The sequence below is a fragment of the Anas platyrhynchos genome, chromosome 4, assembly GCF_047663525.1.
Source record: "Anas platyrhynchos isolate ZD024472 breed Pekin duck chromosome 4, IASCAAS_PekinDuck_T2T, whole genome shotgun sequence".
Classification (NCBI taxonomy): Eukaryota; Metazoa; Chordata; class Aves; order Anseriformes; family Anatidae; genus Anas; species Anas platyrhynchos.
Genome location: NC_092590.1, coordinates 29,185,935 through 29,212,524, shown reverse-complemented (window position 1 = coordinate 29,212,524; position 26,590 = coordinate 29,185,935). Strand labels below are relative to the sequence as shown.

The 26,590-nt window shown below is 38.4% G+C and overlaps 1 protein-coding gene across 2 annotated transcripts; it reads right to left on the bottom strand.

Moving 5' to 3' along the window:
- Positions 1-100: 100 nt before the first annotated feature.
- AADAT (aminoadipate aminotransferase) lies at positions 101-16,779 on the bottom strand. Of its 2 annotated transcripts, XM_027456417.3 has the most exons (14): positions 16,671-16,779; positions 15,610-15,678; positions 13,808-13,976; positions 12,721-12,853; positions 12,058-12,132; positions 9,732-9,941; positions 9,166-9,231; positions 8,329-8,411; positions 7,031-7,127; positions 6,174-6,235; positions 3,800-3,864; positions 2,221-2,327; positions 1,463-1,564; positions 101-258 (listed from the first exon to the last, which is right to left on the bottom strand). In XM_027456417.3, exons 2-14 carry the CDS (start codon positions 15,674-15,676, stop codon positions 220-222), a joined length of 1,275 nt encoding a protein of 424 aa, XP_027312218.1. In that variant the 5' UTR covers positions 15,677-15,678; positions 16,671-16,779; the 3' UTR covers positions 101-219. The 2 variants fall into 2 exon arrangements, with proteins under 2 accessions (XP_027312218.1, XP_027312220.1); XM_027456419.3 differs by lacking the exon at positions 9,732-9,941.
- Positions 16,780-26,590: the final 9,811 nt, after the last annotated feature.

Genomic DNA, 26,590 nt, shown 5'->3' with positions numbered 1-26,590 from the left:
TTTGAATTGGAATAAAGTTAGTAATGTAATGTCCTGTCAAAAAAAGGCAAATTATTTCAGCTAAAAAATAGAAATAAAAATGAAAGAATGAAAAGCAATCCAAAGGAAACAACCACAGTGTTGTACTTGTTTTTAAAGTATTCTGATGAAATACAAGTGTTAACAAGTATTTTCTGGAGATATTTTTGATTGCTGTATGTGCTCTGTTCAGCTTTTCCATCAAGCTTCTTTTATAAGGTCAGCCAGTCTCCTGAAAGCCTGCAATGATACAAAGATAGTTCTCATTCATATTCCAGCATTACTTAAATAAACAGTAAATCTGTAAAGCTACTAAACTACCCTAACAATATATGAACTCACAGTTTTATACTGCCAAATTCTGCTGATACTCTGTTTTACTTTTTTAACAACGCATATGGGCCTCGAATCATATTGTGACTAGATAAAGCTTCTACTAATCTGCTAGAAAATAAAAGGTAGGGCTTTCTGAAAAAAAAAACAAAAAACAACAAAAAACTATGTATAGTGATATTCAATGATTATTCAGAGTTCACCTGCAACTAACAAGTTGTACTTTTAATACAACTAGTGATCCTTAGAAATGTATCTCTTTTAAGGCAGTATAAGAGCCTAGAGGCTCCAAAGGTAAGAGAAAAAGAAGAACAGTTTAGTGGGGAAACATGCAGTACAATGTCAGCAAGATACAATCTGTCTGTCAGTAGTATGGTTATGAATTAATTTCATCAAGAAGAAGGAATAAATACAGAAGAAGAAAGAAAAGGAAAACAGAAACACCCTTCTGTTACAAATGTTTGTAACTGAATGAAAATGAAACTCCAAATACTGAACTTGCAAGCACCTGAATCAAAGGAGTATTAAATCTGCACAAATAAATATATCCTAGTCTTTCTCTCCACTGATTTTACAGATACAGCCAATTAACATCCAAAACATTTGTAAAATACATAGATTCCTGAGAAATGAAATGCAACATGTATGTGAACTGTAGGAAAGAAAAACAATATTCTTTCGTTTGAAGGACTGACAACATATACAAAAAAAGTAATTCAGTCTCAAGAATGGACAACCTGGAAAATAAAGAAACATGATGCTTCCTAGTGCTAAGACAAACAGCAAAACTTACTCTGACTTCATTAAAGCCTTTCTGAATAATATCTGGGTTGATTAAGTGTGAGAATCTGCATGTATAAGATACACAGAAATAAATCAAGTGGTCCTAAAAATTTAGTACCTTTCAGGTAATTTCCATATAAGTATCCTGCGTAAGAAACAGCTAATACTGCTTTAGAAGTACTGGCTTACTGTGTAAGTACTAAAACAACTACATTAGGCAAATAAGAATATGCATAAGAAGTAAGTATTTAAAAATAAGGGAACATCGTTAATGTGAGAAACTGTTCTTGAAAAGAAAGTAAAAAAAAATAAAAATTCTCTCACTTACCAGATCCATCTGGGCTGGAGAAGATAGAGAGAAGGAAGCTCTGACATAAGAACTAGGCTCTGAACTCTTGATATTGAATGCTCTTCCAGGAACAAGTAACACCTAAGTAAAAGTGATTAGACACCTAGGTACAACCACTTGTATGGTTTTAAACAGTATATTATATTAAATTTTAGAAGGCTCACTGTTGAAACACTGATATCAGAACGTTGCTAAATATATTCTGCCTCTTCAAAACAGGAAGCTAAAAACATGGAAACTGGCATCAGACTTTCGTAAAAGAAAAAAAAAAAACAAAGAACAAAAAAACAAAACAGATAGCTCTTAGGCTGGTTGGTAACAAGGTCTGGCTTGTTATCATGTTTAGATATACCAGTGCGGTGGGATGTAGTTTACTCAGTGCACGGTGTGATTGTAGAAACAAAATCACACTTAATTTCTCTTATTAAGAAGATATATTTCTGTATCAATGATGGCTGCCCAATATGTTAGTATTATATATATATATCATATATATTATATATAATATTATATATGATTTAAATTTAAGCTGATTAAATATCAACATTTGAATACAGACAAGAAAATACTTTATTGAGTCACTACATTATGTGACAGTTGTGACTCAGAGACTCAGTGATGACTGGGCACTCAAGTTCCTTTACTTTTATGTGTGTGCATATGTGCAGATAGATATGGTAAATTTATTTTATCCTTTCCTCATTTAACATCATAAACCATTAAGCCATAAATCATACTTCTTTCTGCAAGGCTTTTTCCATGATCAGCTGCTCTGTATCAGAAACTCCCTTAATTTTGATCCATAAGAACATGCCAGCAGCAGGAGGATACCATTCTGCCAAGCCTAGAGAAAGAAAAAAGAACTGAATCAAAAAAAGAAACTTCTGCTCCACCTGTAATAAATACATTATAGATTCAGGGATGTGGATCTGTTGCTCCAATGAACTCAAAGGGAATTTGGCCACAGATCCAGAATGCCACTTGCTAAATTTATGATAATAATGAAATCTGTGTGTGCTTACTGCACTCATGCTGGTATTTTCAGAATTTTTTGCGAAAGAGATTACTTTGAATTTTGAAAAACCGAACTATTAAGAAATTAAATTTCTTGATTACATTGAGATCAAGTAAACACTCTCTCCAAGCAGTCTAAAATATTTTTTTCTGGTGCAGTTTATTCCAGTACTACGTTGACTATCAATGTAATTTAAGTGTAGCAAAGCAGAAAAATGTTTTCCTTTAAATTGGTTATAGATTTTTGCCCAAAGAAAATGGGAGTCTAGGAATTATGAGGAGGATGAGAGGGCTTAGAGAGGATTTATGTTTTAAATTGTATATGCAGACTTACTGTGTACCTTTATTTACCGAGAAGCAATTATTTACTTGTTTTAGGATGTGTTTTTTGAAAAAAATATTTATTTGACTTATCATCTTCATCTCTTCCTTGATGTATTTAACCATTACATATCTACAAAATAAAGGTCTGTTTTCTGTAATAATATGGCTCCTGTCTCTAAAAAAATGTGAAGACCCTATAATCTTACATATGAGTATATTTTCTCAACACACCGTAAGAGAACACGGTGCTATTATACTGTTTTGATATTTGGGAAACTGGGACAAAGGGGGTCCAAATTCAATAACCCATGATCATACAGATCCACGTAGAAAAAGAGAAAATACTTATCTAAAAAACATGAATTGGCAAGAGTAAGTATATTAGTGACCATATGGTATTCAAGTACCTAGGTCCCACGGAAGTGTCTCAGCTAAGTGGGCAGTTCTTAAATAATTATTGCTGTTTCTACTTCAGACTGCCTAAACACAGTGAGTCACTAAAGGTAATTACATTGGTGTTGATCAGTTTCTTTCTGTGCTCTGATCAACCACAGAAGTGGACATCTAAAATTCATTTCTGAAAGAAGGACCATCACTAGTACTGTATCAGTTGTTCATATCTTCTTTTAAATTTAGGTATTTGAATCTGGGTATTTCAAATGGAGATTTTAAAGACAGAAATTTTAAACACAAGTATAAAAATACAGTGGAGTGAAATACATGCTTTTTGTAAAACTGCTTTATACAGTAATGCAGTGAGCTTTTTACTCATCTTCATCTCGTCCCCTACCAGAAAAGCATGAAAACAGCAGCTTTAGATAATTTGTCCTAAGCTTAATATTTAATGTCATTGATTTGCTTATAGTGCTTACCTATCACTTCAGTCAAGAGATGACCTTTACTGATTTTTCTTGAACACGAAGATGATAAATAGCTAGAGAAAAAGTCTAAGTAATTAGCTGTGTTGCACTCACTGACCTTTTAACCACTTGTCAGCAGCAACAAGCATTGCATCCTGCTGGGTCTTGTAGAACTCCACAACTCTGAAAGTAAATTATCAATTCCAAGTCATGATCCCATAGTGCTTCAGAGTCTATTTGTTTCCAAAAGCAGAAACAAGGCTTTTCTACTTTAACAAATAAAATGCACACTTGGTGGAAATATGAGTATATCCTAGATCAGCACAATACGATAATGTGTATATGAAACTTTGTACATGTATCAGAAAGGTCTTGAATGCTTCGGTGTCTCTCCAGCAAAGCACAGATCAATTGGATAGAGGAAGTGCCTTTGTAGTTGCTTCTTAATATTTACAAGTCAGGGAAAATTCAGTACTAAACAATACATGATATCCATTCTATCATATCAGTAGATACAAGCTGTGTTAGCAACAGTAATCGCACAAAACAAGCATACAGAAGAAAATCAAAGACGTGTACATCTGTAAAAGCACATACTTGATATTGGTGCATTTGGGTTGAATTTCTGCAATAGGTACACAAGGAAATGATATTTCATAAAGTAAAAAGCAAATCACATGATAAACTTGTCATGACTATTTGACGACTTCCCCTGTTCTAACCCTTTGAAGCTATTGCCTTCACACTTTAACTAAAACTTCCAAATAATTCAATGTCTTACTTGGGAAAATGACCCGAACCTAACTAAGTTCCAACAGGGACAAGTCTTGTAGAGTTACTACTTCTGTTGGCATAAAATTAGAGAGCTGTGATTCTGCAATGGTAGACACGAGAAATGTTTGATACAGATTTCATAGATCTGGTGTAAAGGGGTTTCCTTCCCTGGGGATAAACTGTACTTAGTAATTTTAAATGTACATTTTTGATACTCTTTGAACCCAGAGCTTTGATTTCTGCATGTATTTTATTGAACCTGATAGACAAACAACACGTATCTCAAGGACCCAGATTATACCAATTGCTACACTCTGCAAGAAATGGTAAATCTTCTGCAATTTTTACTGCATCATAAATTCTGTCGTAACTTCTCTGCCTTTTTGTGATGTTCTTTCACTTTCATATTGGAATGAAATTATACGCATGAGACAAGACTTTCACAGAAATTTAACTGCTCCAAACCACAGCCTAGCTACTAGTCAGGAACATGATCTGACAAGTCAACTGACCCCACTGAAATCACAAGGAAATTGTACTCAGTTGTTGGGCCTAATCAATAAGTCACCTGACAGTGGGGTCTAGAAGGTTATAAAGGGTTGTAGCTAGCCTACTATAGTACTGCTTTCATTAGGTCAAGAGGAAGAATAGCTTTCTGGTTTGAATAAGGTTGCCTCACTGTCAGGAAGAAGGTAAGTGAGAAGATGTTTAAGATGTATCTTCTAGTTGCTGAAAGTAGAGTTGAAGCGTGGCCCAAGTTCCCCTACAAAATCTATCATTATGCTCTTATTTCTTATACAAATCCCATGGAATCTAAAACAAGGCAAAACTAGGACTATTTTTTTCTTTTTTTTCTTTTTAGCTAATGGTAGTTACAGTATAGTTAACAGTTAGATGCTCAGGGCACAGAAGTGGCTGTTGCAGTCAGACAAAAGAAACTTTTTCATGCTTTTCTCACATTCCTGTTACAAGGCTTTATGATGCATAGCATACTACCCCTTGATGCAGAAACCTGGAGTTCTAAGGGTATTTAAGTATGCCATTTGAAATGAAGCATGGATACTCCCAGGAAAACAACTGAAAAATAAATGTATGTTGGTCACTGTAAGAAATGCCTCACTGAGTTAGACCCTGAACCCTCTGTCACCAAATATGGCGATAGAGGAAATGTTTAGCGAGTCTAGGTGAACCTTGATATTTTCTGTAGTGCTTTCTGTTCTTATTTCTCCAGCATCCCCAATAATTGGATTAAGGCTGTTAGAGGATGAATCACTGAGCTAGGGAGGGAAGAATTCCCATATAGAAGCCATGCTGACTCCTGTGTAAGACTATCTCAGTGATCTTAGTCTCTGTTATAGACCCTATCTAGCAGTAATATCTTCATTTACTGCCCTGTAGCTCCCAAGATCCTCTTCAGTTCTTTTCAGATTGGAGTTGCATAGTTGCTATGCTAGGGGACCAACAGATTGCCAGCCTGTAGTGGTAGGTTTACATGCCTTGACCTGCATTTCTACAGTTTCACACAGAGTTCCTTCAGCACTTTCATAGGAATACTGCCAGTCTTGCTGACCTGGCTTACCCCATTGGCCTAGGACTGCTCATCTGTTTACCTCAAACTGATACATCTCCTCTGGCCTGTTCACTCTAAGGAGTATTTTGTGTAGGTAACAAGAAGCAGCATGACAGATAATGGGATTCAGCACGTGACATGATCCTACCTGTCTATATGCTTCAAAAAGCCCTTTTCTCCCCATTGCTGAAGAAGCTGTGATATCATAATCTAAAGAAATAAAGCACACCATCAATACTGTATTTTAAACAGGACTTTTCCACAATCATCAAAAGACATGTAGCCATATCTCATTCAGAATTCCACATGGACAAGCAATTGCATGTGTGGTCTCTTGGAGTCCTTTATAGACAGAGGTAGCAGCAGCAACAGACAGTTTTATTCCATGTTACATCTGTCTCCAAGGTTCCTTAAGTATTTAGATGCTGGGGCAGGAGGAAGAAAGTCAAGTGGAGAACTAAAGGAAGGCAATGTGTGTTGCTTTACAGGAGTTTCTTCCACCCCATCAGTCTCTCTGCTTCAATACTGCCTCTATGATGAATTAGCAGAGCTAGAAGATGAAGGTCATATCTAGATATGCTTGATGTCTCTCTCCTTTACTTATTACTAATTATAAAAGGGTTGTAGATGGCTGACTGCGTTGTGATGCCTGTGTGCTGCCAGTAGTCTTTTAGCTACTGACTAATGAAAAATGGAGGGGGGAGTACTTTTATGTGCTTTATGTTGAGTTTTTTCAAGTGAACCTACTGTCAAGAGAAAATAATTTAAATCTTGGTTCTTGAAATCTGATGGCTAAGGGCATGTTAGCTGAAGCAGTGGTGCTTTCCATGCACTAAGATACCCTCAAGGCCTGGTTGTAATTTCTTTGGCAAAAATGACAATGCAGGTTTTTATAACTAAAACTGACAAGTGCAGAGCAGCTGTAAAATGTTTGTTTTTGTTTTCCTGTACCATGAAGTATGTTATCTTTTCTCAATACAATTCAGTTAGCAGTTTAGTACTTGCCTGTGTGAAAGTGCTGGTGTGCATTGTTGAAACCTGAATGTGTAGAATAACTCTGTCAATAAGAGGCTTGGGACCTGTCAGAAAACCTATTCTCAACCTAGAAGAAAGAAAAAAAACATTACTACAGGAAATGCAATATGCTAATCTTTGTGTAAGTTATTGTTTAACTTATAACTGGAAAACCTGTAACCATTTCACTGACACTGTAAGGATCTTTTATGCATTTATATCTTCATACTGCCGTAAGTCCCAGCTTTAAGCAACTTGTGAGCTAAGTATCGGTCATGAGAAAAAATAAATAAAAAAGGGCTTTTAATGCTTATAGTTGCTTCCTGGTTCTGGGACTTCAGGACGTATCCCAAATTTGTAGGATTTTCTCTGCAACCATAAGGATTACATGAATCAAAGGGAAAGAAAGGTGGATTATTCACAGAACTGAAATCACAAATGCTCATGTTTTATGGAAAAACAGATAGGAACTGACAAACAGGCTTGCTCTTTTTGCTTGCTTTCAGCACTGCAGAATAAACAGAATCTACACTGATAAACTAGACTCTTATTCATTTCAAGGCTTATGACCCATCTTTACTCAGATTGTCTGGGGCAGTTACTTGAAGAAAAATAGAATCAGTAAGCTCAGATGTGTTGTTGACAAAGATAAGATTGCATCATGCCTTTTTGTAGCTTCACTTCTCAAAGTGTAATCACACTTAGCATCATGTTGTCTCCCCACTTCCTTGGGGATGGAGTTACAATCCACTAGCTGCCAGTGCAGAATTCATATTATTTTATGTCTACCAGAATAGTAAGCAGAAGTGAGTTAAAAATCAAACAAGTCAATCTGTGTGTAATTGAAAACAGCCAGCCTAATTTTTCAGATGAAGACAATCGGTAAGAACTGAAGATAAGAGATCAGTATAATGCTATGCCTGTTAAGAATGATGCCATCATTTCTCTTTTATATTGGAAGTGCAGGGAGTCTGCAGGAATGGTAAGAGGAGAAATGGAAAAAGTTTTTTAGGAGTTGCAGGAACAGAGCTGCAGCCTAGCATCTCAGTCTTTCTGCCTGTATGGTGCCTGGAAGACTGGGCTGCCTGGGTCAAATGGCCTATCGGTATCAGGAGGGAAACTGAAGTAAAATAACTGTGAAGAGATTACAAGAAAAGTGAGCAAGCTGAAGAAAAGTACTTTTGAGAAATAAGTATTAGATAAAAAAAATGACGTGTCTAATCATGTCAGAGGTAGTATTAATATTAGGACTTAACATACAATGCTGAGTGGTCTGTAACTGGCCTTACCCAGATGAGAGAATTTTAGAGAAAGAGTCAGTCCTGATAACTCGGCCATCCAAATCCATTGAGAGAAAAGTTGGAGCCCATGGCTTGGAAGAAAAAAAAAATTCAAGTTGCTAGTATGAATTATGGAAGAATTAATTTCTTTGCTAAGAAGACATAATTATTTCTTAAAAAAATTTTGCTAGCAAATATTTTAGACGGATATTCAAAGAACAAAATGCAGTAACTTGCTTGCAAATGATTGTTTAGATGAGCTGTCTGAGATGTGATAATGTTCTATGAAAGTCATCAAGAATCAATGTTGTCACTTTTTGATGCTTAGCCCATTGCTCTCCATACAAGTGTTCAGTTCAAGTTTTGGTATGGTGCCATAAGTAGGGGAGATAAATAATGGATTCTCTGAGAAGGTGTTTTGGGAAAACTCCCTTAGAGTCTCTAAAAGGCAAAGGGGTAGAAATGAGATGCACTAGATTGGAAGTAGGTGGTCTTCCATTGAAAGGAGAAGTGACTGGGCTGAAAGGAACATTAAGAGGCTGCTATTTTTATAAAGCTGCTTCAGTGGCATATTTGTTCTGCTCTGCAGGCAAAGTGTTTGGCACTTTCTTAATACTGAAAGAAATTCTGCCCTTTTTAAAGCTTAAGGAATTTAAACCACCATGATTAACTGGCTGATGCAATAAAATACCATAAAGGGGACAAATACTCAAAGTAGTAATAGACTGCTAGGCCTGCAACTAATTTGGAAGGACATGAAAAAGAGCATGCAGGAAGATTTATGGCTCAAACCTTAGTTCTGCTTGGGACAAGAAAACGTGCTACTTAGTATAAAAGACAGATTACCTTTTCAAACTGAAGGAAGTAGTAAGGATCATCTTCTATTATAAGGAAATCATATTTTCTTGCAAGCTAAAGAAATTAATACAAAGAAAAGATTCATTAAAATGTCAAGACTGTAAATTCAGTTATTTGTATACTGTGGGTCTATTACCAGAACCGCACCACGATCCCACCCATTCACTATGTACAAGGTCCAGAAGGTTTTACATGCCCAGTCCGGAGCAATTTAAACAGTAGACATTGTACCTGCAGTGGAAGGACAGGTATGTAACTGAAGGTCTACTCCATGTAGTGTTTAAACTGTACAGTACACTTGCAGTAAACACACTCTGAAGCCCATGGCAAAGGTAGCAGTCAGCAATGGGCTACTACTGAAAAAAAAAATTACCTAATGCATAGTCTACTTCTGCAGAGTTGTCATGAAAGATTTTACTTTAAACCAAGTTATGGGAAGAATGTCTACTAGAGCAATAATGAACCCAATGCAACACGTGGAGTATCCTTAACTGAAACAAGACTGACATTGATCCATTTCTACTAACAAGTTACATAAAGCCCCAGCTATGTACCTGGTAGATCTCCTTTTTGCGCTCTGCAGTCAGAGAGTTGCCAGTTGGGTTGCAGCCATTCGGAATAGTGTATAGGAATTTGGGGAGACTGTGACTACGACTTTTTATATCTTCTGGACTCCAAGCAGATAGAATTTCTTTTAGAGCGTTTGGAATAATGCCATGTTGGTCACTAGGAACATTAATAATGTTACAACCCAAAGGTCTCAGCTGTTGACAGGAGGAACAAAACTGTTATAATACTGTAATTCTTAAGTTTTGCTTCTGTCATTTTATCATAGAAGCTTTATAATACCAGTCTTTATATCTATCTCAAACTCTGCTTCCTTGTGATTCCAATGAAAGCTTGCCTCAGCTTGCTGTGCAGCTTGTCAAACTTGGTGTGTAACTCTTAATTTGCCCTGTTAAGCCACCTGAGGAAAAACAGGTAACTAATGTCTAATTGGTCCTCTTCTATAGGAGATGTCATGATTTTGCCAGCAGAAAGGTATTTCAGGAGTTGTGCTCTCATACTCTCAACACAGAAAAACTACTGAAACTTCATTTCCTGCTGACAATTTGCATTCTACTTAAGTGGAAGTGCCAGAACTGTAAGCTACTCCCCACTGACAAAGGGCAAAGAATCTGTTCTCAGTAGATACATTCAGCAATACAACAGAAAAGATGCTACTGTAATGACATGTTGACAGCAGTATGAAAAGATATAGGAAAAATACTAACAAAAAAGTACACTGTCTCCCCTCTGTGGAATTTGAGTTTGTACCATGTAGCTAAGCATTTCAATGTAAAAATGGAAGTTGCTGCCAAAGTACCTTTGATTAGCCAAACATGTTCTCAAATTTAGCATAGCCAACAATATCAAAACTCCTGTTGATGCAAAGGGAAACGAGACTGGAGTGGTATATCATCTATCCTAACTCCTCTTACAGTTCTTATGAATCACAGAATCACAGAATCTCTAGGTTGGAAGAGACCTCAAGATCATCGAGTCCAACCTCTGACCTAACACTAACAGTCCCCACTAAACCATATCCCTAAGCTCTACATCTAAACGTCTTTTAAAGACTTCCAGGGATGGTGACTCAACCACCTCCCTGGGCAGCCTGTTCCAATGTCTAACAACCCTTTCAGTAAAGAAATTCTTCCTAACATCTAACCTAAAACTCCCCTGGCGCAACTTTAGCCCATTCCCCCTCGTCCTGTCACCAGGCACATGGGAGAACAGGCCAACCCCCATCTCGCTAGAGCCTCCTTTAATATACTTATACAGAGTGATAAGGTCACCCCTGAGCCTCCTTTTCTCTAGGCTGAACAAGCCCAGCTCCTTCAGCCGCTCCTCATAGGACTTGCTCTCCAGGCCCCTCACCAGCTTCGTCGCCCTTCTCTGGACCCGCTCAAGCACCTCGATGTCCTTCTTGTAGCGAGGGGCCCAGAACTGAACACAGTACTCGAGGTGCGGCCTCACCAGAGCCGAGTACAGGGGGACGATCACCTCCGTAGCCCTGCTGGTCACAGTGTTTCTGATACAAGCCAGGATGCCGTTGGCCTTCTTGGCCACCTGAGCACACTGCTGGCTCATATTCAGCCGACTGTCCACCATCACTCCCAGGTCCTTCTCTGCCTGGCAGCTCTCCAGCCATTCCTCTCCCAGCCTGTAGCTCTTCTTGGGGTTATTGCGCCCCAGGTGCAGGACCCGGCACTTGGCCTTGTTAAACTTCATACAGTTGACCTCAGCCCATCGGTGCAGCCTATCCAGATCCTCCTGCAGAGCCTTCCTACCCTCAAGCAGATCGACACACGCACCTAGCTTGGTGTCATCTGCAAACTTACTGAGGGTGCACTCAATGCCCTCATCCAGATCATTGATGAAGATGTTATGCATTTTTAGTTGATGTTAAATTACGTACTGATTATTTTTTCAGAGGTAAACTTATTTTTGTACAGTTCTTAATATTTTAAAACTCATGGATGTTCCACGCCTATTCCAACTTATGGGACTTACAGGTACAGTATCAGTGTAATCAGACTATAAAATACTTCAGTTATGAACATTGCTGACATGTTGAAATTACCTACTTATAAATTTGTTTCCAACTATGACAGCTTTCTCCCCAATCTCAAACATGACCTTTGTCCTAGGATTTCGAAAAGGACATTTTGTCCTGGCAATAGTTTTTATGAATTAATGTTTATGAACTTAATCAGACTGACAGTAAAAACTCAATTCTTAAATGTTTTTGCAGTAGATACAGGTCAAATAAGCCTGCAGATGTAATATATTGCTGTTCAAATGTAACATTCATAGCTTTGTTGCTTAAATACTTACAGCTGCTAGTGTCCCAGCATATGTAGGTGCATCCAAAAGGATGTTGTCTCCAGGATTAATGAGCATTTCAAATACCTGTGAAAGAAAACAGTGTATTTTGGAAAGATTTTACATGTACTTCATAGTTCCAACTTTAGTGGGATTATAAATCTTGATTACATATCAGTAATTCCCTAACAATTTAACTAAGCTGTGTAGAAAACAGATGAAGAATCAGCTTTCCAAATCAAGCTAGGCAATCAGGGAATAACAATTTGCAATGAAAGCAGTTCTCTATACAAATGAAATGGTTCTTCAGCTACAGAAAGGATCAACTAAGCAGTGGACTGAAAAGGCTAAGTATTTAAGTCTAACACAATTATAATTGAGCTACAGCAAAGCAAATAATGCATCAATTACTGCACTGCTTGAGTAACGTGAGATGTTATACTAGATTTTCTGACAGACTTCCTGGTTTATCCAAAGTCAGGTATTTTTGATATGAGACTGCCCAATGTTTTTTATGGTCTATTACCTTGTGTTGATAATATGCTGAGATGTGCATTTAACAAACTACTCTGTGTATTGTTATATACTGACACTTAATGCTGAGTATAACTTAACTGATAGAAGAAAAAACATCTCTTTGAAAGTACTTCTTACATATGGAGTTTTTGTTCTTACTTTGCACAAGCCTTCCTGGCTGCCAGTTGTGACACACACTTCCATTTGTCCTTGCTCAGGACTATAGTTGGCTGTTGGTGGATTGTGTAGATTTCTCTGAAAGTTCTTTAACCAAGACAACAGTTCTGGAATCCTGAAATATGAATAAGATAAGGTGCATCTACTATCTTATACAGGCCAAAGATGGGCTGCTCCTCTAAATCAGTGTCAAATCTTGCACAGTTCAGAGTCTGATTTAACTGTCACTTGCTTTATCAAATGATGAAATATTATTTTTTTATGGAAGAGCAGAAGAGATGAACACTTATGGTCTACAGACCAAACTACCTGGGTAGAAATGACTTAGCAATGATGAAATATGGATGGAGGCTAAACAGCATCTTTTCCTAGGAATGGTTTTTCCATGCTCAAATGTGGCAATGTGACAAAGCTTGCAATGCTTCTGGAAACAGGCTGTGGGTAGTAAAAAATCTGGAAATGGGCTCTTCAAAAATGCTTTAGGGTTCTGCAGGATGTTCATAACTGTCTGCATACTTAAGTTGTGACTTTTCCTAATATTAAAGTGAACACATTACTCTGTCCTGTGTGCCTATGTGGGTACATAAGTATTTTTGCAAGTGTCAAAAACCTAATTTGGTGCTACCTGTTAGTTTGAGTGCTAAACTAACTTAACATATGCATTGTTTATACTAAAAATGTCAATACTATAAATACTTCAATTCAACTACCACAAGAAGTATGGGTTGACTTCTTTAATACATGGTACCAAATAAGAGCAAAACAAACACTTCAAGATGTGGAAACTATGCACTGCAATGCAGTATCATTTAATGAGTATCTTATTGCAACATGAGTCCTTTTAGTGATTTAGGATTTGGATTCTCAAACACCAGCAGCAAGGAAATGCTCTGGCTTAAGAATTTTGAATATTAAAAAATTATTCATCTACTCAAATTTCCACTGAAATGTAAATACTGAAGAAAACTGAAAAGTTAAAGCTGTTTTTGTGAAGATCAATTAATACAAAAAAGGATTTAATGACCCTTTGATTCCAGTATCTTTAAGTGCAAGCAGCCTTCATAGATACCCTGCTGAGGCGGAGTACTGAAGAGCCCTCTTCATCAAATCTTCCCCAATCTCAATAGCATTTCCATGTCCAATGGCAACAGTAGCCTTCTTAAATGGAAAAACATTAGGGTTTGGTGCCCCTCCAGCCAGAGAGATGAGAGATGGAGGAGACCTTTGCATCAATTCAGCTAGAGTAAAAGGAAAAAAACTTGATTACAATCTGATTATTGCAAGAGCTACTCACACAATTGAGTTAGTATCTAATAATGGACTACAGAAGTTTGTTCTATATTTCACTTCATTGTTTAACAAGTCATGAATTGAAAAAGATGGTAACTCGTTTTAACCTCGCCTTTCTCTGTGGTTTAAAAAGATGGGGAGGTGGGGGAGGAACAACACCAAAATTCTCTTTAAAGTAAAAATAGCTTTTTCTTGCCTCATCTGGACTGTTTTTATGTTATTAGAAAACCTTTTTGACTGATACCTCTAAGCCTGCAGAATTTAAAATCTTAATGTCCTTCTGTTTAGACTGATTTTGAATGACTGTTTTTATGTTCTGCCTCATTTTAGTTAACATGGCAGTACACTGCTACCAGTGTACTACATCTACGATGACAGTGTTTCCATAAGGGAGTGGGAATTGTTCTGGCAGCACAGCTTTAGTGGCAGAGGCACTGTGTAAATAAGGCAGCATGAAGAAAATGTTGACAGTTCTTGCTTTAAAGTCAATTTCACAATCATTCAGATCCAATCTATGCTCTGCTTGCAGCACAGACTGGACTGCACTTGGCAATTGCACTTGACTTCGTTCAGTCTAAGAGCTCAGAGTATGGCATTCACGCTGGCTTGATGCTTTTACATCAGATATGAGGGGAAAGAGGATACCAAATCTGGTGTTGAGCTTCCTGATATCGGGTTTATTCTCTACTACTTATTAGCAAACTTGAGCGGGGGGAGTTAATTCTTATCAGTTCAGCAGTATGGTTCATGTCTCTGACTTGTGGTTTTGTAAGAAGATTTACTTTATCAAAACTGCAGTGCTGATGTCTTTTTATACAAGCCATGCTACTTAATATTTGTGTTATCACGCGTATCAATGTATCACTTAAAAGGTGAATAGAGAGTAACTAGACTGAATTAGTTGACTTAGCTGTACCTGCATTAAATAATTTAAGCAGAGCAGTAAATGCCAACCCCTTGCCAGGAGAGGAAATTGACCCCTGAAGGCTTAACTACTGATGTATGTCTCATGCTCTGATTCTGTCAGGTCCCCATAGGTTTCAACTGAGTAAGCAAGTAGGCAGTTAACCTTTTCTATTTGTCACCCAGAAGACTATGTAACATGGTAGCCTAAAGATAGCAGTGTAACATAGAAAAGGAAAATGTAGTAACAATGAGCTGGGGTTGGGGAATCTATTAGTAGGATACAGGAAAGTGAGGTGGAGACATGCTGGGACTGAATTTCAAGACATTAGCAGTTTTGTTCCTGGGCAATGAGTGTAAATTGAGTAACAAGCTGTGCCAAAAGCTTTGCTTCAGAAGCAGTAGCAGAAGACTTTCAGGCACATGTTTAAGTGACAGAACAATGCTATTTCTTCTGTCCAGATGGGTTTCTGAAATGGTTTGAGGCAATTTACTTTTCTTTATGCCTGTCTGACACCTCCAGTTTAAAAAGAGCAGTTAGCTGGCCTTGCAAATACTTGTCAGCTTATAGCACAATATTCTCTTAAGCCGTTTCAAGCTGTTAGCCACGATACCTCAGAAAAGTCCAGAATGCAAAGATATTCTTCCAGAGTCCCTACAAAGAAGGTATATACTCACTCAGAAGTCTTATTGGAGATTCCTTTCTTGCTGCACTCACAGTTGTGAGAAACCGAGAATAATTCATATCTGTGGGGAAAGCAGATAGTTGGACATAACGCTGGGAGGAAAGTGCTTCTGGTGTGGACATCTGCCACAAGTGAAGCCTCCAATTTGCCATCTCCATAGCTGTGGCCTTTTGTAAATCAATCATCAATTCGTCCATGTTGAAATCAGTGTTGGATTTCTGTTTGGAATTATTTTTTTTCACTTTATGCCCAGTGGTTATGTCACAGCCTCCCAGTGAGGCTGGCACAGGGAGATTAGGCCACGTGCTGCTGCTCAGATAGCAGCACTAAGGCATTGATCCAGGAATTTGGTGCTTGGCTACTGAACAGAAAGTCTTTCCCCTCCATTTACTTTCCATGTATTTTAAAGACCAGCTTACAAATGTAGAAGTGTTGACAAGACCTTCAACACCCATCAGCTTTTTAAAAATGAGAATCCAGCAGAATAAAGCTGGATTAAGTATTGCGTTTAATGTGCTTTAATGATTGCAAGCCAGCATAGAGTCACAACACTTCTCAAGCTGGAGGTGGTTGTCTTCAGGAAGGGTAATTCAGGATGTCTTTCAGGCTGCTACAGACCTGTGTTTTCCTCCCTTTTCCTGGCGCCAGATTGAGCTGATAGCAGAAAGCATTCCTGCAGGGGGCTTCATGGCCCGCTCTCGCGGGAAAGCTATCGGCTTTCTAGGGAAGCATAGCAAGCGAGCGAAGGGCGGAAAGATCTTGTGATTTTCCATAATATTTCAAAGTGTGCTTTCACCGAGCTCGCAGAAAAACAACTGTAGCAACCCGAGCAACATCTTTGTAATTAGAAACGGCCCGTCTGGCAAGAGTGGTTAAAGTCACGCTTTGTGCAGACACCGCTTCCAACCTCACCCCCAGCAGCAGCAGCACACCCTGCGCAGCCGCTTGTGCCTGAACTTGGGGCACGGCTCCGGCCCCCCCCCGCTCCCATTTCCCGGCTCGGGGGCGGCACCGTCGACCCCCGTCCCCCTCCCCGCTGGGGCAGGCACCTACCGGCGGGACAGGGACGGGGACAGGGCCGGGGCTGGCACCGGGCGGGTGGCGGCGGCGGCTGCCCGCGGTGCTGGGCATGTGCGGGACCGCCCGGGGGCGGGACGGGGCTGGAGGGGGCTGGCGGCGGCATCGGGGCGTGGGGGGAGGAGGGAGAGGGCAGGGAGCGAGGGGGGGGGGGCCCTGCCTGGGTCCCGGAGGTGTTGGTGAACATGGAGCCCCGGGGGCAGAGTGCTCCCGCTGGTCGCTGCGGCCTCTCCTGGGGCTGAGATATGTGTGAAATATCCCTAGCCAAAAGAAGGCGCCATTGCAAGATACCATTTTTCCTCCTTTTGGGGTGACGTCCTAGTGTTAGGATCAGCTGACAGGCTTCCTGATTAGATGGAGTGGAGTGATATATAAATGTGGTTCCCTCCTAGTTTCTGTGATGTGGGTGAGGAAGCGTTGTTTGCTTAACTGGTATGTGAATGATGTCACACTGAAAATCATTTCTGACTTTGATGGCCTGAAGATTTCATGTTCAAGTTTGGGTAATTCCTTTCTAATAGTATGAAAGAGTAAAGAAAAAATAAAGGAAAAGGACATATAACTATAAATTAACATAAATTGTCAATCTGTAAGAAAATGAAAGGGTATATTGATTACTACTTTAAGCAACCCCAAACAGAATGACACCAGACCTCTGTGGGGAGCTGGCTGTGAAAAGACTAATTTAATCTGAGCTACTTGTTGTGTAATCTTGTTGTTCTGTTTCCAGGCTGTCAGTGGTGCAGTTCATGGCGCAGACCAAAGCCCAGAGAAGTCCAAAAAAAGACTTCCATTGGTTTCTGTGGGCTTTGTTTGGTTGCTTAGCCAATTACAGTATCATCATACTGAGACAAATAAAAATTACATGTACAAATGTTTGGATGCTTATCCCTTCTGAATTCATCTGGCAGATCTCTGCATTGCTGTTGGTATTCCTTAGCAACCACAGATCAAGTGCTCCGTTTTCCTACTGTGTAAGAATAGTAATTTCCTTGCTGTCTTTGTTCTCTGTGTGCGTGTAAGACACAATGGCTATTTGGTGTAAGTCTTAAGGAATTGGCTCCACATCAGTAAGGCCCCCAAATGGATGTTTCTAGTGGGCAACATATCCTGTCCTCCTAACTGTACTCTGCATCTCCCCAGGATCACTACATGCTGAGGCTTAACTAGGTCCAGTTACACTTTTTTTTTGGGGGGGAAAAAAAAAAAGGGTGGGGAGACAGGACACAACCTAAAGCATTTTGAGTTGAGAACAAGGATGTTTGGCAAATAATGTTATTGCAATTTCTTCCCTAAGGATTTAAATACCAACGGTATTCCTTTTAAGAGGACAAAGAAGGGAGCTGCTTTGAGACAAACACCAAAATTCAACGAAAATGCTGTGTTTTCAAACATACCAATTTTACTATAAAGTGTAAAAAACCTTAAGCTGAGGTTTCTGTAGCTTCTTAAAAGCACATGCAGTTTTAAAGCACATATATTCTGTTCTGGTTTGTGGCCTATTTGAAGTGATAACGTCATATATGTTGAACATGATTCTGTGAAATTCTGTGAAAAATAGTGCCTACAGAGGATTTCATCAGCAATAAAGCTTCGGGAAGCTTTAAAACCTGTGTTGGTGTTCACAGTGACACAAATGTTGCCCTCGGAACCCTGGTGTGTGGGCTCGCACCGACTGCCACTGACCATGAGATGGCGCATAGGCACTTCATTTCCAGTTAGTGAACTCCAACTAAATAAAAATTTCAGATAAAATCATATTGGCATATTTTATTTGATTGTAATTGCTTCACTGCGGGCGGTCTCTACCACTCGAAATTGAGTCCCACCTGAACAGCTTTGCTGTCTGCATTTCAATTAATGGGTTAATTTTTGGCCAATAATGCTTATTACAAGATGGACACAATAGAATTAGAAAGTGCTGTCAAAGGAGTGTTACAGAGTGAAGGTGAAAATTCTACTATGATGAATTGGTATAGCTGCTTGTGTAAAAATCACATATGACCAGAAAATGGTGAAATGCAAGAACAGCCATTTTAAATATCAGAAATGACTTGTTACTGCCAAAAGCTTCCTTCCACAGGGAAAATGCTGACTTTAGCAATGCTTCTGTGTTGCAGAAAGGCCTGCGTGCAGCATACTGTTAGGTGCCTGGTAGCTACTCTTATAGCTTCACACCAGCACAAAAGATCAGGAAGATTTCTTCAGCAGTGCACAACAGTAAATCCAGGATGTGAACAGCTCTTGACGCAGTTATTACAAAGATCAGAGATACCTCTCTTTCCTGTGGGAAGTTAAAGTTACTGGGAGAGTTCTGGCTCTGCCTGGAGGGAACTCATGGAGGAGATGTGACATGTTGTCCTTTGGCTTGCGGATTACTTGGGTAATTTCCCTACTATTTCTCAGACTTCACCATAAGCTCTTGAGAAAGTAACCTTTTTATTCTTCCTTATGTAGTGCCTATACAGTGGGATCCTGATTTTCCTGGCACCTAATCGAAGCTACTGTGTTTCTAGTATAATACTGTGATTTGCTCCTCTTCCTCTCTTTTGAAGCAACCCCATTGTAAAACTTAAAGTATCTTTTATCCAGGTTTTGAGAACTCAGTGCATCCTAAAAATGGGAAGGAACTTAGTTATAAATCCTACTGCCTATTCAAATGCTATTGAACAGCAGCCTAGGCTCACCTGTATGCCATTACTGCCAGTTTACCTCCTTACAGTTAGGAGGACATTATTATTGTCTCAGTGTGCTTTCTGTTTGTGCTCATTTTGCTATATTTTCTTTTTTTTTTAACTGCTGGCTCCTTATTACACTCTACAGGCTGTCAGATGCAAGTAACAGGACATCCATGGTATTCAAAATATTCATAACAGCTGTCAAATTATACCGTCTTCGTAAGACTCAAGGTTCTGCAGATTGACAGCTGGGGCTTGTCTGTTTCAAGCAGCCCTCTGTGCTTGAAAGGTCATTGCACCCAGATGTGAAGCAGTCTTACTCTTGGGCTACTGATCTATTTTTCTGTACTGGGGCTGTTGTTGTTGCTTCCATCTTTGCCTTTTTCTAGGCAAGCAGAGGAGAAAGCACTATCTAGAAGCAGTTCTAGATATTCTAGTACAGATTCTAGAGAAGCTGGCTTTCACAGTAAGGTCTTCAAAAGGACTTGCTTGTTCTAGAATGTATTCCTCTGATTGGATATCTAATGAAATTAAATGGTTTTCCTAGCCATGCAATGGACACTTCTGTGCTTGAAAGAGGAGAAAAAAGACGGGCGATAATTTTCAGATCACTTTGCCCATGTTGTATAAACTGAAATTGAACAGAGCAACAATCAATAATGCATCCAGCTAATACATTGCCATATAAATGAAATGAATCATAAGAAATGAAATGACTTTGCCTGACAATCTTGAGATAAATGCTGTTCCATAAAACCTCAGTCTTGTCAATTTGAATCTATATTATGGTGAAACAGCTGCTGATGTGAACTCTATTGTGTAAATCAACCAGGAAGCAGATATTCAGTATTACTTGTGACATATGGCATTCCCTGGGTTAAGCCTTTATTGCATATTTTCATTTAGTAGTGAAAATTTTTCTAAGATCATATGTTTTCTTTTGAATGAAGCAAGAGTGGCATGGAATAAGGAGTAATCCTAAAGGCAGGAATGAGATTGTGGAAAAGCAATATTGTTGCTTCATTCTTTTCATTGCCTGGAGAAAAGATATTTCATAGGTGTGGTAGTAACTGTTGTGTTGTATTTGTGTTTTGAAGTACTCTGCTTTCACATATTTAGTCTAGTCTTCTTCAGACTGCCAAAGGTACCTTTTCATTGCTGTTAATTCTTGATAAAAATTCATCCTTTTGCAAGAATGTTTACCTTGTTTGTTTATCTATTCAATTTTAACTCATGGGCTTTGCTTCGAGAAGAAAATAATTCAGATTATTCTTCATCCTACAAGCCAAATTTGACATTCAACATGTATATATTTTACCATTATGTATTTTTGGAATATGTTACCACATTTAACATACCTTATTTACCTCTCTGTTAGCCAATGCCTGTAAGATTCAAACATAAAGTGGTTGAGAAGCTGCAGAAGATGAATCCTTCCTTTGAGATAAATTTCTATAGATTACATGTCAACTTCATCTCCAATGAAGGTTAAATGTTCTTCAACATACTTGAAGAAAGAAGGAAAAATGACTAGGGAGGATTGGAGAGAACTGAGGTGGTGAATGCTGTCCATCTATAGAGATAGGAGCTTCAGGGATACTTTGTCTAATCTAAGGCTATCAGCTTTTTCCTCAGACCATCTATTATTTTGTTCTCCTTTTCTTTACACTTGAGAACATCTGTTTGTCAAAATATGCTCACAGTACTGGACACCCTTCTGTGGAAAATCGCTACGTCTTGTTGCTCCCTTCCCAATGAGATTTTTAAATGCTCAGTTCTGGTAATGCTAATCTGTTAATTCAGGTTGAAGGAAGATTTAATTACGGTGTCTTCCTTTCCTCCACAATTTGTATTTTAAAAAATGCTGAGCCCTGCTATTATGGGAGTGGAAAATGTGCACTGTTGCTCAGATTTCTGGGCTTCTGTCATTGTAAGTGGTCAAGGTGATCCTTCTTCGTGAGGTATATTCATGTCTGCCTGAACTCTGTAATGCTGTAGGATTTTTGTTTGCACATCTCACTTTTCCCTTTTAAACCGTTCATTCCTCAGTCTTGTTTCTCTACCTGTCCTGCTTTTCTATTGTACCTATAGCTGTCCTTGGTTCCTTGAACTGCCTTTTCATTTTGCTTTCTTACATATCGCTCTTTTATATTACTTGTTACAGCTTTCTAGTTAAAGCAAATTCAATTTCCTTTCTCTGGCTTCAGAGGAGATCCTTCGCCAGCCTCTTTGGGTTATAACCAGAGTATGTTCTGTTGTCTACACAGTACTTTGTACCAAATGTGATCTGTTTTAAACTGCACTTTTCTTAGATGGTGACCAACTCAATTTTGCTGCTGCTATGCCTAATGACGTAGTTAGTGTACAATGTAACTTTTGTAGGATGACCAGTATGTATATTTGTTAGAACAGCAGGACAGACGAAAGCAAAGTTGTGAGGTGCACAGATTTAGTACACGCTGGAAAGCACCTGAATGATAAATACAGATAAGTTTAACTTCCTTATTATTTTGTAAATTAAAATATAGGAGGAATAACTATATCACTTTTAAATAGCCGTTTTTTCTGATGTTGAACACATTGCTCTCCCTTCTTAAAGCAACTTTATTCCAGAATCCTGATTGTGAAAACAACTTTGTTCTGGAATCTCAATTGTGCTATAATTGCTTAATGTATTTTGTATTTGTGTTTGTCCCAAGCAGGTTCTTCATCCTTCTGCTTTCTGGTTTATCAAGGGCATCATTCAAAATTCACAGAGACAGTTTCAGCCAAGTTCATTTTTATGATTTTGATTTGTAAAGCATTCTATCTTTCTGTATCTTTTCCTGTCAGTGAATTTAAAAAATGATAAACAGTTCTGCAAGCACCAGCAATCTATGGGTTCATACCTCTGTCAACATATTCAAAGGATGCAATTGCATTCACAGAATAACAAACTCTGTCATGTAGACTATGAACAGCATTTTAGCATTCTTCAAAAGCTCTTAGCTCTGTAGTTGCTTTTTGTTTTGCTCTGTTTGCATTCATGTTATAAATCCCTACCTTTAAGATGGATTTAGAAAGTGCTTTTCTAGCACTTAATACTGAAATGGTGAAAGTTAATTTCTCAGGATGTTAAGTTTCTTATACAAGTACAATTAATTAATAGAACTAAGGCAGAGATTGGTGTAAGATCTGTAGAATGATGGAAGTAAACACAAAATAAGAGTGTTGACAAGGCAAACTCAATGGGTGACATAATGAACCAGTTTATTTTCACATAAAGAACGTCTGAATTTTCTCAGTATTGCTGAACGAATTTTATTTTCCTTTCAGGATGGCTGCATATTGCCCGTGTGGGTACTTCAGGCTGAAAATTGCAGTCCTTAATTTATTTTTTTTAGAAAACTAGACTTTTGTGTTACCTCATGCCTACTATTAATTCCTAACCAGATTCTGGCTTTTATGACAACACCTACCATACATAGATATGGGGGGCAAAACATAAGTAAACATGTTATTTAGAAAACTAATCACCTTATTATGCAGGTCTTGGGATTTCCTCACACATTTTTGAGTTGTATTGTACTCTTTAGTGTTACTGATGCGTATTACCAAGGAGCCTGATATACATGTGTGATTGTCAATATAAAACTATGATACTGAAGGTGCTTTGAAGTTATCTCCACTTTGTGCTGCAAGAAAGCCATGGTTCCAAAAGAGCCATGTGTCAGTTTCCTGTCTACATCTTCATGAAAGACTAAGGTGTTGTCCCAGGTACTTGCTATTGGACCTTAGACTTGTCATGCTTGGTAAAATACCAGGGTTTCTGTTTCTGCTATCTTGATGAAGACTATCATATCTTGTGAGGTGTGTTAGACAATTTTGAGGATTTCCCAGCAAACTGAATGCTTTAGCCTTCTCTAGCTATCAGTCAGGTTGATGGTTCTGACTTAAGATATTAGTATATTGACACCAAAACACCTGGAGGTTGTGAAATACTATGGGTAAGGTTTTGTAGCTGAGCTTTACTTGGGGTGGGGGAGGAAGGGGAGAAGAATGCTATAAATACAAAGCTGTGACCCTTGAGAGTTGGAGTGAGACTTAAATGAAAGAATAAATGTTACATAGACGAGGGCCTATTAACAACTTGCAACATTTGGGCTGCAGCCTATGTCTTCCTCTAATTAAAGGAGGAAGCTTCTTTCCCCGGACTGCAAGTAACAGTTTCAGGATAGAGAACATTATAGTGTGAGATACTGAGAGCTGAGGTCCTTCCTACCCATTTACCCCTATAATTTGCATTTACAACACTTAGCCCACCAAAAGAAATTGCATTTACAGAATGAAGCCTCTGACTCTCCATGTTTCCATAGATGGAAAAAGGGTGCTGATATTTAGCATTGGAAACTAAATTGCAATTTAAAAGTCAATTGTCATGAAGTGTTTTTGAAAATTTGATCTGATAACTCATGCAGATTTTTGGTTGCTAAATAGGATGCATGCAGATCATAGGAATAATATTTTCATAGAATCATTAAGGTTGGAAGAAACCTCCCAGGATCATCTGGTCCAACCATCCCCCTACCAATGTCACCCACTAAACCACGTCTCTTAGCTCCAGGTCCAGCCTTTCCTTGAACACCCCCAGGGATGGTGACGCCACCACCTCCATAGGCAACCCATTCCAATAACGAACTAGTCTTTCTGAGAAGAAATGTCTCCTCATTTCCAACCTGAACCTCCTCTGGTGCAACCTGAGGCCATTTCCTCTAGTCCTGTCACTAGTTAACTATGACTGAGAACAGGCTGACCTCCAGCTCCCCACACCTTCCTTTCAGGTAGCTGCAGAGAGCAATGAAGTCTCCCCTGAGCCTCCCCTTCTCCTGACCAAACAACCTCAGTTCCCTCAGGTGTTGTTGACTTGTGTTCCAAGGGTTTCTGGGCATAATAAGAATTGCTTGTAAACTGGTTAAGGATTTATGAAGGAACTTGCATCAGGTTAAGTATAACTGATTATAATTTGAGCATTTTAGGCAAGACTTATGCAACAAGAAAGTGAATTTTTATTATTGCCATGTCAGTTTGTTAGTTGTATTGTCTATTCTTCAAAGTCTCTATAATCTGGACTAGCTATAACCCAACATATTTTATAAACCATATTAGCCTCTTTGCTTTGAACGGAGAAATGCTTATTTGCATGACGGCCAAATGATTCTTCTCTATCGAGGTATAATTTTGGTTTTTACAAGTTCCCGTAAAACTGCCAATAAGCTTTCAATAAATACAATTGTTAAAATTATGGGTTAATGTCTGTTGCTAGGTGGAGAACACATTAAATTTAATGAAAGATTTTGAAGGTTTGAGTGAAGTATAAGAGTATTTTGAAAATTTCCAGGCGAGGATAAACACTCTCATCTTGATTGAAATATTTTTTTTATAACTCCTGTTTCAAATTCTTCCCCATTATCTTCAGATTTCAGACTTTTCCCATCAACAGTGTGCCATTGACAAAACTGATGTTCATTTTATGAATCTTTGATTTTGATATAACTGCATCTCCTTATAACGACTCTCTCAAAGCTTTGCTATCTATTTCTATTGCATTTGTCAGCTTTATGGGATGACACTGAATTTTCATAAACTGAGGTGCTGAGGAAAGTCACCTAAGAAGCTGTTAAGGTTTTGGAATAGTCTGAAAGCAGTTTTGCTCCTTTTTTTGCTGATACTAACTTTACTGCATCTGACAGTTTAAATTAAACACAATGTGAGTAACATTTCTTTTCCACCCTCTAGGTTTACACTGCTTCCATTCACCAGGTAATTGCTGGCTCTACTGTGGTCATAGGCATGATTTGTCAACTTCCAGAGTAGACTGAACCAAAAATGCTGTGTTTTCAAGTTTGAAGCTTTTTTTTTTTTTTATAAATTGTACTGTAGTCCACAAAAGAATAAACCTAAAATCCTATAAGCTTCTTCAATCTTCAGAACTCAAAGATCTGAAATGGTCTTATGTCCTTACGTCATTTCTCTATTGAGGAGTGAATGATGTCTGCAGTAGCTAGAACAGAGTATGTAGAGTACTGAATGTTATTTGGAATGCATGCTTTACCTCATTTTCCATTTGCTGTGGTATCTGAAGTATGAAACACTACTAAGTGTTGATGACAGCATGCCAGAGGGTGGGTGTCAGTTTCTGGGTTCCAAGTCATGCTTTATAACTCACTTTTTCTAAGTTCTTGATGTCACTTCTTTCATGTAAGGTCTTTCATATGAGACATGAGTAATAATGCTACAAGAATAATTAAAGTATGCCCAAACTGGAAAGGTTGAATTTCAAACTGTTGGGGCTCCAATGTTTGCTTCCAATAAAATAACAAAATGAGAAGGCTCAGTTATTAGACTCATGAAATCGGAATTATTTAACATTTTCTCTCATCCCTGACTGCTATGAAGCACTGTGGTTCAGTGACCAGAAAACAATTTTTAAGGTCATCTTTGAAACAGATTAATGTAGGCTTTAGTGGCACATAAAAGCGTCCTCCCTACTATTTTATTTTCTATTTTAGTTTGTTAACAGTTAAAATTAAATTTCTGAGGTAGGAGAACTTGCACAAAATGGCAAATGGAGAAGAAAATGTTCTTTTATCATACTTTACATCCAGATCACACTTCTCTTCATGTCATCTGAAGATGCAGCTGTTCTTTCAGATAGTTGATTCATGCCACCCACAATTAAAATGTCCTTTCTATTTAAAAAATGCTTCTCAGCATGTCTAAAAAGGTTGTCTAAACAATGGCTTGTTCACAGCGAGAGAAAAGCTCTTAATGCTTTAGAGAAGACTGATGCAATGACTTGATTAGCAAAATCTGTCTGATTTCCAAGTCATGTATTGTCTTGAGTCTTGGCAGTTAGTTAAAAACCACATCTCCCTGCTTTGAAGACAGGGATGGTAAGTTACACTGCAGTTGGGATTTCTGGACTATACAACATTTACAAGTACATTCATAGCGATCTCATTAAACACTACTGTTTCTGTCCAACACTTTCTTACACCAAATTACTTCTTTTGTTATAGGTACTCAGGGATAAGCAGTCCAAAGTTTCTGGTTTTGAACTTTGGTTATCCATAAAACGGGAAGTTGTACTGCTGAGTCCTTTTGAGGAAAGCATTGTCACAAGACTTGTTTTAGTAGTGGTTGGGCACTTGGAAAATAATGAAAAATACTTTTGTTCTT

Bases quoted from the DNA above. Each gene is read 5' to 3' on its own strand.
- AADAT (XM_027456417.3), bottom strand. From the start codon at position 15,676: ATGAATTATTCTCGGTTTCTCACAACTGTGAGTGCAGCAAGAAAGGAA. The intron at 12,854-13,807 runs GTATCTATGAAG...TTCATATTTCAG, and splicing joins CAGTACTCCGCCTCAGCAGG to GATTCCAGAACTGTTGTCTT. The intron at 6,236-7,030 runs GCAAGTACTAAA...TTATTTCTTTAG, and splicing joins ACACCAGCACTTTCACACAG to ATTATGATATCACAGCTTCT.